The sequence below is a fragment of the Capra hircus genome, chromosome 11, assembly GCF_001704415.2.
Source record: "Capra hircus breed San Clemente chromosome 11, ASM170441v1, whole genome shotgun sequence".
NCBI lineage: Eukaryota > Metazoa > Chordata > Mammalia > Artiodactyla > Bovidae > Capra > Capra hircus.
The window spans coordinates 72,757,623-72,770,566 of NC_030818.1; the positions used below are offsets into that span (position 1 = coordinate 72,757,623).

At 54.1% G+C, this 12,944-nt stretch overlaps 1 protein-coding gene across 1 annotated transcript in view; it reads left to right on the top strand.

Annotated features, from left to right (window-relative positions):
- The window catches only part of OTOF (otoferlin), a 90,299-nt gene that overhangs the window by 25,835 nt on the left and 51,520 nt on the right, over positions 1-12,944 (top strand). The window contains exons 3-5 of the mRNA XM_018055534.1: positions 3,062-3,150; positions 9,265-9,364; positions 12,085-12,266. Coding sequence (XP_017911023.1) covers positions 3,062-3,150; positions 9,265-9,364; positions 12,085-12,266 — 371 coding nt within the window. The remainder of the gene's footprint in view (positions 1-3,061; positions 3,151-9,264; positions 9,365-12,084; positions 12,267-12,944) is intronic.

Here is a 12,944-nt window from a genome sequence, read left to right on the forward strand (position 1 = left end):
CCTGCTTTTCAACCCAGTAAACTGCACCCTGACCACAAGGCAAGCCAGTGCCTGGAATGGGCAAGTGGAAGCCACAAGCTGTATCCCCCTCTGGCCCCCTTTTTTAAAATGACTTCCTGTTTCCCAGTTCCTCTGTGTGTGTGTGTGTGTGTGTGTGTGTGTGTGTGTGTGTGTGTGTATGCTTAGTTGCTCAGTCGAGTCCAACTCTTTGGACCCAATGGACTGCAGCCCTCGAGGTTCCTCTGTTCATGGGATTCTCCAGGCAAAAATCCTGGAGCTGGTAGCCATTCCTGTCTCTTTGTATTCACCACGTCACTCTTCAGCACTCCCTTTCACAGTTCCTTTTTCTCCCACCCCTTCCCTCCTTCAGGTGCCAAAATCCAACGCACAGACCCTCAGGTGGCTCAAGCACCCATTCCCCTTGGTTCTAAGAAAACCAAAACCTCGGTGCCTCTCTCCCCCCAGGCCCTCTCCTCCCTGCACCGTGGCTAATGATTAGGCCTTTGCCATGCTGGGTTATTTATCTGCAGCCCAATAGCAACAACTTCATTGAGAAAACCATACCCTTGACTGAGTTGGAAGCCTCCAGATGCAGGAGCAAAGCAGCTTAATGGGCCTGCTGGCAGCCAGGTTGCCTCTCAGCCTCCCCTCCCCACTCCTCTTCCTTCTGTGTCCAAGACCTCCAAAGTCCTCCCCACAGCCCTCTCAGAGCCCTCTCCCAGCCCACCCCCCATCCCTTCCCTTTTCTGCTTCTTCCTCCCTCATCTGCCTGCTCCAACTGAGCATGGGGGTGTCGGGGGTCTCCCTGGGCCTTGGCCAGCCCTGGAGAGAGGGGACATGAAAGCTGTGATAGGCCCTGCCCATACTGGGCGGTGACCTGCCAGGCTGGTCCGGTCCCCCCCACCAGCCCCTGAATCCCCAGTGGAGAATGAAGAGCAGCTCTGAAGCAGTAAGCTTACAGGGTGGGCCCTCAGGAGCCTCCCCCAGCACTTGTTGGGCCACTAACAATAGCGTCCTGTTACTTCTCTGAGACCTCTTTCCTCTGGCTGTAGAATGGAGAAGACATGATCAGCCTCTTGGGTGGTTGTGATTACTCATGAATTACTGCATGTAAAGCATTCAGACCCACATAATGAAAAGTTCTCTACAAATCATTATTACTATTGTTATTCTTTCTTACTAGCCTTTTGTGCATTCTGAATTTCGTGGGCTTTAAAAGTGAAACTTAAGTCACTGCTTTCCACCCGCTCTTGTCAAATCCCCCTTGATACCATCCTTCAGTGACACCTTGAGCAGACCTCAGAGCTTTCTGGTCATTTTTTTATTCAAATCCAGTCCAGAAGCGTTTACTGCTTCACCCTGGCTCCCTGTTTTCGTCTGGTCTTCTTCCTCTCAGGCTTACAGCTCAAGACGCAGAGTGGGCCAGGAACGCCTGCTCTGGCCTCCGCTTCCTCCTCCTCCCACTCCAGCCAGGGATGGGGAGTGTGACCTGATCTGACTTTTGGTCTCTGCTGTGAATGTGGCCCCTCCTGGTGGTGTGCCAACTTCTCTGCGTGCCGTGTGCTCAGTCGCTTCAGTCGTGTCTGACTGTGCAACCCCATGGACTGCGGCCCGCCAGGCTCCTCTGTCCATGGGATTCTCCAGGCAAAATCCTGGAGTGGGCTGTCACGCCCTCCTCCAGGGGATCCACCCGACCCAGGGATCGAGCCAGCACCTCCAGTGTCTCCTGGATTGCAGGTGGACTCTTTTCTGTTGAGCCACCGGGAAAGTCTGGCAGCTTCTCTAGTGAGCTCCAATCAGCTCTGGAAGCCTCTGGGCACATGGTAGGCCTGCTGTCTTACAGGACACCGGGTGGACAGGTGCTAGGGATGGATTTCTAACCTGGGGCACCTGGCTCCACCCCACCCCCAGCTCCTGCCCCGGCCTCGTGGGAGTTGAGGACCCCTCCCCGAAGCAGGCCGCCATGGGTGGATGGTCCACGGGCCAACTTGACCCTGACTTCTCTTTGCAGCACCCACTTGACCCACAGAGCATAAGCCACATAGTCAACACAGTGGCATATCAGGCTCCTGTATGGCCACTGTCCTTGCCCACGGGTGCTGCATGGGTCCCCTGAGAGGCTGAGGGGACAGGCCAGCCAGTCCACTGCCAGGGGCAGAGGTCACTGGAGCTCACATGCCAGGCTTCCCTTCCTGTGCTACCTCCCTCTCTGAGTTGTTCTCCCAAGGAAATGCCACAAAACACCGTGCCTGGGATGAGACACTCCAGCTTCCCCTTCCCCCATCTTCTTTCACGTGCCAAGAAGAGGAAGACTGGCGTGATAGCTGGGGTAGCCCACCTTTGCGGCAGCCCTAGGGAGGCACCCGGCTCTGCCTGTTAGTAGCTCTCTTTAGTGAGTGGAGTACTTTGTAACTTTTGGCCTCTGTTTTGGGCTCTCCTTGCCATTTCTAGGGCATCAGGGAAAAAAATCCCACTGAACTTCCTGTTCATCATTGTGATTCAATAATTAAATCAAGACAAGCGGTGAGGGCAAATTTAGAAATGATGAATGAGACCAGCTGTCCCCTCTTTGTGGCCCTGACCCTAATCACACCAACGTGCTAAAATCTGTCCCTGAAGTTAACATTGCTGGGGGAGAGGGGGTGTGACCTGAATGGGGAAGGCTGGGACCTCCCACTCAAGGCAGGATCAGAACCATCTTGACAGGAGACAGCCAAAGACTTACAACTTCCCTTGGCACACAGCAGAACCCAAACTCACAGCCCACCCTGGTTGCCTCACCCATGCACAAGTGCACCCAGGAGCTGGGAGGCAGCTAGGAGACAATGGAAGGAGCTCCGGGCTGAGCCAGAAGCCCTGGTTGGCTCTAGGTTCTCTCACCGACCACAGGACCTTGGGAAGATTGTTGGACTTTACGAGCACCATCTTTGCCAAAGGACTGGGCAGTACCCACGCTGCAAGGTGGTGTTGGAATTAAATGAGATTCCAGGTCCCCGCTCCCACTCCCCTCACACCTCCCTGTCATTTCCACGCAAGGCCACAGCTGCCCCTCTCTCCTCAGACCTTCCGGTGGCCGGTGGCCAGCAGCATTGACAGCAATGAGATGCTTGAGATTCAGATCTTCAACTACAGCAAAGTCTTCAGCAACAAGTAAGCGTGGGGCAGGGTGAGGGAGGCAGGGCACTGGGGGGTGGGTCAGGGAAGAGGGGCCTTCCCTGCTCCTTGCACTGCCCTCTCCTTTGAGCTTAAAGGAGGACCCGCATCCTGGCCTGGATTAACCTTCAAAGACCCCCCTCTCTGCTCCTTCATGTTGTCCTCAGAGCCCCCCAGCCCTCTCATAGCTTCCCATCCCCTTTCTCAAGTCTTCCTCCTTCCACCATGCTGGGCAACAGTTACCTGCCTGAGAAGGTAATGATATCCTCCAACAGACCATCTACCTGGAGCCCTGAGAGTGAACTTGTCACACCTGCAGAGAACTAGAGGCTCAACGACAGTTTGGTTCAATGGTTTAGTAGTCAGGCAAGTCTGCTCTCAGATCCCAGCTCAGTACCTGCTGTGTGACCCTGGGCTGGTTGTATAACCTCTCTGAGTTCAATGTATGCTTATGTAAAGAGGCTAAGTACTTACTTCAAAGGGAAGCTGTGAGAATCAAGTGAGATAGATGTTCATTCATTCATCCAATCCCTATATTTACGAAGTGCCTACTGTGTGTCAGGCACAGACTAAGTGCTGAGCATGGAAGGTTCTTTACCACTACCACCACCTGGGAAGCTTAAGAATACTGAAATATTGGAATGAGTTGCCATGCTCTCCTCCAGGGGATCTTCCTGACCCAGGGATCGAACCCACATCTCATGTCTCCTGCATTGGCTAAATTTAGTACATGTTAGCACTCTTGTGGAGAAGGCAATGGCACCCCACTCCAGTACTCCTGCCTGGAAAATCCCATGGAGGGAGGAGCCTGGTGAGCTGCAGTCCACAGGGTCGCTAAGAGTCAGACACGACTGAGCGACTTCACTTTCACTTTTCACTTTCCTGCATTGGAGAAGGAAATGGCAACCCACTCCAGTATTCTTGCCTGGAGAATCCCAGGGACGGGGAAGCCTGGTGGGCTGCCATCTATGGGGTCGCACAGAGTCGGTCACGACTGAAGTGACTTAGCAGCAGCAGTTCCTGTCTTGGATTCAAAAGCCAAATCCTCTTATACAAGCTAGAGAGAGTCATGATTGAACCACAAAACATGTCAAAAAATGCGAGGGAGGATTACTCACTGAGAGCTCACTATGACTCAACAGTGAGAGAAGACTGCAAATGAAAGAAAAGCTGACCTAATCCTCAGGTCATATTAATAGCGGTAAAGCCATCAGAGCAGGAGAGATGAGGGGCGAGGGTTCCACTATTCCTCATGCTGATTGCAGAGAACATGAATAGGCACTGCCTTGTGCCCCGGGGAAAGGACTTTAAATCCTGCCTCCTGACAAGAGGCTGAGAGCCTGGAGGAGAAAATTGCAAAAGACACGTTCATCCATCCATCCTTTGTCCATCCTTTCAGTCACTCATCAAACATTCACTGAGAAACACTCTGTACCAGCCAGACACTGTGCTAGTCATTGGAGGTGCTAAGATGAGGGGTTAAGACATGCCTGCCCCCCAGGAAGGATTCCTGCCACATGAAAGAGGAAAGACGTGTGCCTAGAAGCAGGACGAGGACCAGGCTGCATTGCCAGATGACAGCCGACTGCCAGGAGATCTGAGAGCTCTCCAACCAATGAGCTGTCTTGGGAAGAGAGCTAGCAGAGAGTGGACCATGATGCTGTAGAGGGGTTTCTGAGTCAGGAAGGGCGGAACCACATGGATCCAAGGATTCTGTGGTTTTTATCTCAGGCCCGAGAGATCTCAGCTGAGTACTTGGAATGGGCATTCCAGGATGGCTGGCTCAGGGCATCCCACCATTCAGGCAGCTGCCTCTGACACCCGCAAGAAAGTTCATAAGACACCCTACCGGGGCCCCCAAAGTAAACCAGGATCTTCTTTGTGAGGACAAGAGAAACAGGACAAGAGGACAAGAGAAACAGGAACACACACAATAGGGTGGATGTGGGGGAGGAAGCAGAAGCTGAGGACCAGTACAGGCTCTGGGCCCCCCAGCAGGACCCCAGTAGATGGCAGAGCACCGGGGAGCTTTAGAGCTCAGTCGGAGCAACCCTCACTGTGCAGATGGGGAAACTGAGCCTCAGAGAGGAGACCGAGGCCACAGGGATAGACAGCAGTGGAGGGGGTGCTAGGATGCTGGTCTTCCCCCTCCTCTCCTGATCCTCAGATTCCCAGAAACCAGGCTATGTGAGCAGTGATGGTGGAAACCACGGAGCTGGCCCCTCACCCAGGGGTTGTGGGGGCTGTGGAAAAGAGAAGACATGGATTGAAGAAAGAAAGTGTCCTTGTCAGGGGCCAGGAGATCCTGGGTCTGCTTCGTCCACCTTGAATGAGGTCCTGTTTTGAGAGCCTTGGGCTTCCCTATGAGGACTCAGTGAGTGTCGGATCCAGGAGATATTGTACGACCCCCTCTGCCTGTCCAGGGCCCTGTGAGAGGGGGTTGGCCTGACCCAGGCACCAGTCTCCTGGGACTCCTGAATAATTCAGGAGCCAGGAGAGCAGTGGAGGCCCGGCCAGCCCTCAGGCACTTGACACCAGCTCCCAGGGGAAAGCAATGAATTATTGACAGGTCCTGGAGCCTGGTTGCAGCTCTATTGTGGTCAGTCTGCGGGCCTGACTGTGTGAAGGGCCCCTCCCTGCTGGCTAAGTACCGGGGATCCTGCCTCCACTCAGCCTGCTCAACTGTGGGCCCTGTCGGTAGTGTGGGTGGGAGGGGTACTCTTTTTGTGGCGGGTAACCCAGATGAGCTGCATAAGGGAAGCTGTCCAAAGATGGATGATTCCAGCTCCTTCACCAACAGCTCAGGGATAACTGAGGCCCAGAGACTGTCCTTGCCCAGGGTTACACAGCAGAGTCAAGGCAGAACCTAGTCTTCAACCCAGACCTCCTGACCTGGGGTTGGCACTCCTTCCCAAAGAATGGATGGCCTCATGCCTGCACCTTCCAGGGAACAGTCCCAGCTCTCCAGGGACATGGGAGCCCACCTGGGCCCCCTCCCAGGCAACTCCTCCATGCGGACCTACCCAGAGGAGGAGAAGCAATAGGCAGACCCTGCTGAGCTTCCAGCCAGTCCAGACAGAGGGCAGCAGGGGTCAGGGATGGATGTGGTCTCTGGGGTCACCAGACAGACCAGATTGAAGGCTTCTTTCCTACACCAGCTCCTTCCCCAGAGAACGTCTATGGAAGGGGTTGAGGGCAGTGTTCTGCTAGAAGCAACATAAGGGCATGAGTTTTGAAATTGTGTTTTCATAGCAAGCACCCTGGTTTTGCTTAAACAGTATGTTCCAGACATGCAAAAGGAGGAAAGTTTTATAAAAATGTTTTTCTTTATTCTTTACATAAGACTAAGATCACATCAACTGTCCATTTCAAAGAATGCTATTGCAGGACAAACTCTCCTCTTATGTCCCTTGCAAGACTGACCTGCAAAACCTTGGTTAAGCTGGAAGGCCAGAACATTTTCTGAGCACTGGTGGGGCAGTAGCCCCATCCTGCCCCCTGGGGGTGTCTTGTCACACTGCAGCAGCGCTATGGCTCTCTGGGCTTCTAGGCAAAAGTTGTGCCTCCACACTCAGCATTCAGCAGGTGCTCAACTGGCCCTGCTGCTGCTGCTGCTGCTGCTGCTGCTGCTGCTGCTGCTGCTGCGTCGCTTCAGTTGTGTCTGACTCTGTGTGACCCCATAGACCCCATCAGGCTCCACTGTCCCTGGGATTCTCCAGGCAAGAACACTGGAGCGGGTTGCCATATCCTTCTCCAATGCATGAAAGTGAAAAGTGACAGTGAAGTCGCTCAGTCGTGTCCAACTCTTAGTGACCCCAGGGACTGCAGCCTACCAGGCTCCTCCATCCATGGGATTTTCCAGGCAAGAGTACTGGAGTGGGGTACCATTGCCTTCTCCGCAACTGGCCCTAGTAGGGCCAAAAGGGCCTGAAGTTCCAGTTGGCAATGATAGAACAGGGATTCTCAAAGTACGCTCCCCAACCTCCATCATCAGCATCACCTGGACACAGGTCAGAAATAGGCATTCTGCTAAGTCAGAGCCCCTGGCGTGGGGCCCACTCCCAAGGGCTAATGGTACACATCTCTCCCGACTCTGTGTTCAGTGAACTTCACATGGGAAGATTGAAACTGACCTTGGTGGGGGTATTTACACCATGGAAATGGGCAAAAGCTGCAAGTCAGGACTGCCCTTCCCCTCCCCAGCCAGTTGTTAAGCAATGGCCAGCAAAACCATGGGTGGGTGGGTCCCAGTTGTCTGAATTTTAACAAGCCCTCCTGATGATTCTGTTCATGCTAAAGTTTCAGTCACTTCAGTCACTCAGTCGTGTCTGACTCTTTGCAACCCCACTGTTTTAGACCCTGAAGAGATGAGGCTGCAGAAGCCCAGTATATATCTTCATGCCTAGAGTCTACTCTTAGAAGGGCTACACAGGACAGAAGCTAAGAGCCCACCTAAAGTTGAGACTCAGGGGCAGCGGCGCCTGGTCTCCTGAACCCGGCCTGGCACTTCAGTCTGCATTGCCCAAACTGAGGCCAGGATGCCATGGGGGGAGGCAGCTGCCAAGGGGCTGGTCTGAGAAGAGCCTAGAAGCCTCAGTGGGCTCTAGAGTAGAGGAATAGTGTGAACAGTTTCACCCTGAGGGGGGGTGGGGTGAGCTGGCAGATGGAGCTCTGAACTTCAGAGGGAAGCATGCGTTCTGACTGCTCCTGCCACTTCCTCCTCTCACATAGACAGGAGGCTTTTTTAAACAATGTCTGCCCTCCAGAGCCCATCAGGAGGGTACAAACATCAAACACATTAAAGTCAGATTCCACCTGATACCTCATCTAACCCAGAATGGCCATTAAATTAACTGCATCCCTTCCTGCTTTCTCAGCCTCACTTTCCTCCCCTATAAGCCAAGGGCAGCACCGGAGGACCTCAAGAGCCCCTCCTGTCTCACACCCTGTGGATGCCTGCCCCCCCACCCTGAGCTTTTGTCCCTTCAGTCAAAAGTAGCGTGTATGTTTTCATCTACCCCATGTGGAATCGCCATGTGAGAACATCTCTCTGAGTACCCTCTTCTCCCAGAGCAATAATCTTCAAATTGTGGGGCGAAGTGTGGGACAACTCGGCTCAGTCAGCATTGATGGGGCCCCCACTGTCGTTCATTAATTCTAGCTAGTAGATTTTGAGATTTCCTGTGAGCCAGAAATATCAACTAGAGGCTGAAATAGGAAACAGCCACTTCCTTGGAAAGGCTCACAGGCTAATGTCACCCCCTTGACAATGACCAGACAGCTTCCTGGAGTGCTGACTTTGCACTAGGTGTGCTGATAAGAACTTGGTACAGAGCATTTTTGTTGGTCCTCTAAGCAGTAAAGTAGAGGTATTAGCTTATCTTAGGAGAAATCTGAGACTGAGTGAGCCCAAGGTTGATGCCCAGCTAGCAGATAACTCTCTAGTAAGTGTCCAAGCTGGGCTTCTGATCCCCTCTGAGTCCAGAACTGTGTCCTTTACATCATTGCCCTGCATCACCTCTCTAGGTACCTAGGGGGATGGGGAGCCCACAGACAGATGGGTCCTTGCCCCAAGGAGCTTGCAGAATGCAGGTGTGTGGAGGCATCACTAGTGATTCAACAGAGGATGAATGAGCCAGTGGTGCTGGAGCAGAGAGCTTGGTCGTGATTAGGGAGGTGGAAGGGGGTGGGGCCTCCAGTCCTTCCCCACAGCCTCTATACTGGGCGTCTGGAAGCCGCTCTGCGGGGGCTGAGCTGAACCCCGAGACAGCACAAACCTGAGGAACACAAGCCCCACCAGGGTACCGCGGTCCCAGTCTGTGACTATCCCCCTGGGTGCTCACTGCCCTCAAGCTCTCCCAGGAAAATGGCTCTTATACATACAAATACACACAGTTGTTGGGGGTCACAGACCCTCCTGGACATGCCGCTCTGGCCAGCCCCAGCTCCTGGGCCACCTTCTCCAACCCTAGCTTGGAGCCCAAGCCAGCCCTCTCCTTCTCCAGCCCACCGGTCTCTTTTACAGCCAGTCACAGCCTCTTGGGATGTCAGCCTTGCTCTCTGACCCCTCAATGTGAAACCATGAATACCGTGCCCCTCTGCCATTCACAGGCTGATCGGGACCTTCCGCATGGTGCTGCAGAAGGTGGTGGAGGAGAACCACGTAGAGGTGACCGACACGCTGATGGATGACAACAATGCGATCATCAAGGTGGGGGTGCCCAGAGAGTCCCTGGAAATGCCCCTTATTGGGTCACCTGGGGGCCTGTTTACCTCTGCCCCGGCCTGCACATAGCACGGTCTAGGCTGGGTCTCCTCGTGGGTAGAAAGGTGCGGTGGGAGGAGGGGACTCAGGTCAGACTGCTAGAGGATGTGGGGGGCCGTGGGGGGGCCCTTGAGGGTGGCAGACACTGAAGCCCTTTTTGCAGTGAGAGTACAAGTGATGGTGACTAGGGGACTCCCTTCCTTCTCCATCAGGGAGCCTGCCATCTGGACCCAGGTCAGGGATCACTAAAGAGGTATCCTCGTCATCTGAAAGCCAGCCTGAGCCCTGCTGGCCTCCACAGGGCGTGACCTTCCCGCCTGCCTTGGCATCTAAGACTAGCCATTCTATGAGGGCAGGGACCTCTTTCTGTTCTATGTGTCACAACCCATCCCTGGACTTCCAACAAACACACATGCACCAATGATGCACAGCCTGTAGGGACTTAACACACATCCAAACAAAGGGAGGAAATAAACCAGTCGAGATGCCCAGTCCTCAGGCTCTGCTCTGATGCATCTGCCCCTTGAGCTCATTCATGCCCACCCCTGGGCAGCTGAGCCTAGTGGTGAGGAACTCGGCTCCTGGATATGGATCTTCTCTAGGCCACTCAGTAACTGTGTGACTTGGGCCGGTTACACATCATCTGCAAAGTGAGCAAAATTATAGTATCAACTTCACAGGACTCTTCTGAGGATTAAATGGAAATGCACAGAAGGGGCCTGGGACAGTTAAGTATATAGTAAGTGCTCAGTAAATATTAGGTTGGTCAAAAAGTTCATTCAGGTTTTTCCATAACATCTTACAAACTTTTTGGCCAACCCAATAAGATCAGTAGCTATTATTTCCTGGCTTCAGTTTATCCAGATGTAAAATGGGGCTGCACCAACCCTGGTCCCACGTATGACCCTACGTAGTGGTCAGCAGAGTAACGTCAAAAGCAGGACTGCAGCCACAGGGACCCCAAGGGTGGGGCAGAAATTCCCACAGTGCCTTGGTGGCTCGAGACACTTCCCTGCTGAGAACAAGGGGCTTCTCCGTTTGGCCCCCAAGAGGTCATTCTCTCCACATATAGGCATAGGCAGGGGTGGGGGTACCTCTTGAAATCAAGGGGGTGGGGTCTCAGCAACCAAAGCAAAGGGAGAGAGGGAGAAAAACAAGCTGCAGACACTGGTGGTGTGGAGGACTTGGAGAGGAACATAGACGTCCAGAGGAAGAGGATGGACTGTGAGAGGTGAAACATGAGAGAGAACTGGGGGAATGGGCAGGAACAGACAGATGGCACAGACCGGGCCTTGTACTTCTAGAATCAGCTGTAGGAATTCCGTTGAGGAAAGGACTTACAAATTATCCAACTCACCCACCACCTACCTCTGCCACCCATTCTATGGACGGGAACTCTGAAGTCCTAGATGAAGAATGGATTTAGCCAAGGTTAAACAGCTGGTCAACAGCAAAATCAACTCTAGGACCCCGGACCTCTGATTCCAAGGCCACCATTTTCCCACCATTACAGGCTTGGTCTCACCAAATGGACCACATTTGCTCAGTAGGAAGGATGTGGGGCTTGAAGTCAGCCAGGCTGGGCTCACATCCCAGCTACGTCTCTTGTTAGCTATGTGACTTGAGCAAGTAACTTAACCTCTCTGATGTGTTAGGTAGGGCAGGTTGAAGTGTTGGGAAGATCAAATGAGTTTACATCAAGCATCTTACCATGATGACTAGCGCAGTGAGGATTCAGAAAATGTGTTTATCTTTCCCTTCCCAGGGGAAATGGAAGGCTGGCATCCCGAGGCCCACTCACTGAGTGAAGGCTGCCTGTGGGGGTCCCCGGAGCAAGCCAACCCTGACTTGGAGAGGGGACAAGCATGTCTAGAAGATGTCCTAGCACCCGCGTGGGTTGAGGAAGGGATTAGAATGAGTCTTCCCTGTGCACTGGGGAGAAACCAGAGCTGAGAGGAGGGCAGTGGCCCAAGGATACAGAGCAAGACTCCTAATCAGGATTCTCAAGTGCACAGCATGGGTCCAAGTCTGGGGCTCCACGCTCCCCTAGAGAAAAGTCCAGGGTGACCAGATGGCACCTCCTCTCCAGAGTAGGAGGGTAGGTGTCAGACGGGCAGGAAGAACTGCTGAGACCACGCCTTTGGAGGGTGCCCAGGGTCTGCACTCCTCTGCTGAAGGGTTCATGTCATCACATCCCAACAATCATCAGGAGTGAGGGGACATCAACTGACTTCAGGCAGACCACCCCTTGTCCCTGCAGGCAACCCTTGTTCTGAGGACGAGGGGGTGACCTGTGCCCTGGGGATACTGGAGGATGCCCTTGATTCTGTGCACAGTGGACTCAGAGAGCCCACCCCCAGCCCGGCTCAACTGTCCAGATGGGGCCCCCACCCCCTACCTTGGGCACCGGGGTGGGAAGAGAGCCACGTGCAACAGGATCTGGAGCCAGAGCCCATTCTGTAGACTGAGTCTGTGCTTGTCAGTCTTTCTGAGCCTCTGTTTGCTCATCTGCAAAATGGGAACATAGTGGGAGGACTGTCCCCAGCTCGCCCTCCTTCAGTGAGTTAAGGGTGTGGAAGGACCTTGTAAAATCATGGAGCAGCAGAATCCACAGGATTACGATTGTTCCTGCCATCCCAGCCGCTCAGCACCCCTCTCTCCTCCAGACCAGCCTGTGTGTGGAGGTCCGGTATCAGGCCACAGATGGCACGGTGGGCTCCTGGGATGACGGGGACTTCCTGGGGGAGGAGTCCCTTCACGAGGAAGAGAAGGACAGCCAAGAGACAGATGGGCTGCTACCCGGCTCCCGCCCCAGCTCCCGGCCATCAGGCGAGAAGAGTTTCCGGAGGTAACAGGCTGGGCCCTGTCTCCCCAAGACACAGGGAGTGTGCCTGGGGCCTGGGGCCCCTGGAAGGCCCCTCTAGGCCTGGCTGGGCTCGGAGCACAGAGCCAAGTTGCTGGAGAGTCAATACAAGAGGAGGGAAGGGGTTTCTGCAGCCTCCCCTCACCCCCAACTCCAGAACTCACTGGGGAGGCAGCAGAGTGTCTGGAATCAGGCCCAGGGGCCAGGCCTCCCCCTGTGCTGAGGGAAGCGACATTCCGGGAGGGCGGCATCTAACATGAGTAGAAGAGGCTAGACCTCTGGCCTCCTCAAAGAAAGGGAAAAGTGGACAGGAGGAGGCCCTGATCTCTCTGGCCCAAGACTCAGCAGCGCCAGACTAGCCCCAGGCAGCCTGGCTCAGTGAAGACACAAGGGAAGGGCGGGGGTCCCTTCCGGCCGGGGTGAAGCCAGCAGTCCTGGTCGGGACCTGGCCTCTCTTCAGTTGAGAGGATGGCATCCGGCACCCTCGGTATCCAGGAGTCACATCTGCAAAGTCCAGCCACACACAGAGGACAGGATGCTGGGTCCAAATGCACTGTTTCCAAACAGAGAAGTGCAACTGTACTACTCTTAGGGTTCAGAGAGGCTGGTAAAACACGCTCCTCAGGTCACTGGAAATAGTGTGTGACACAGGTAAGTCAGCGG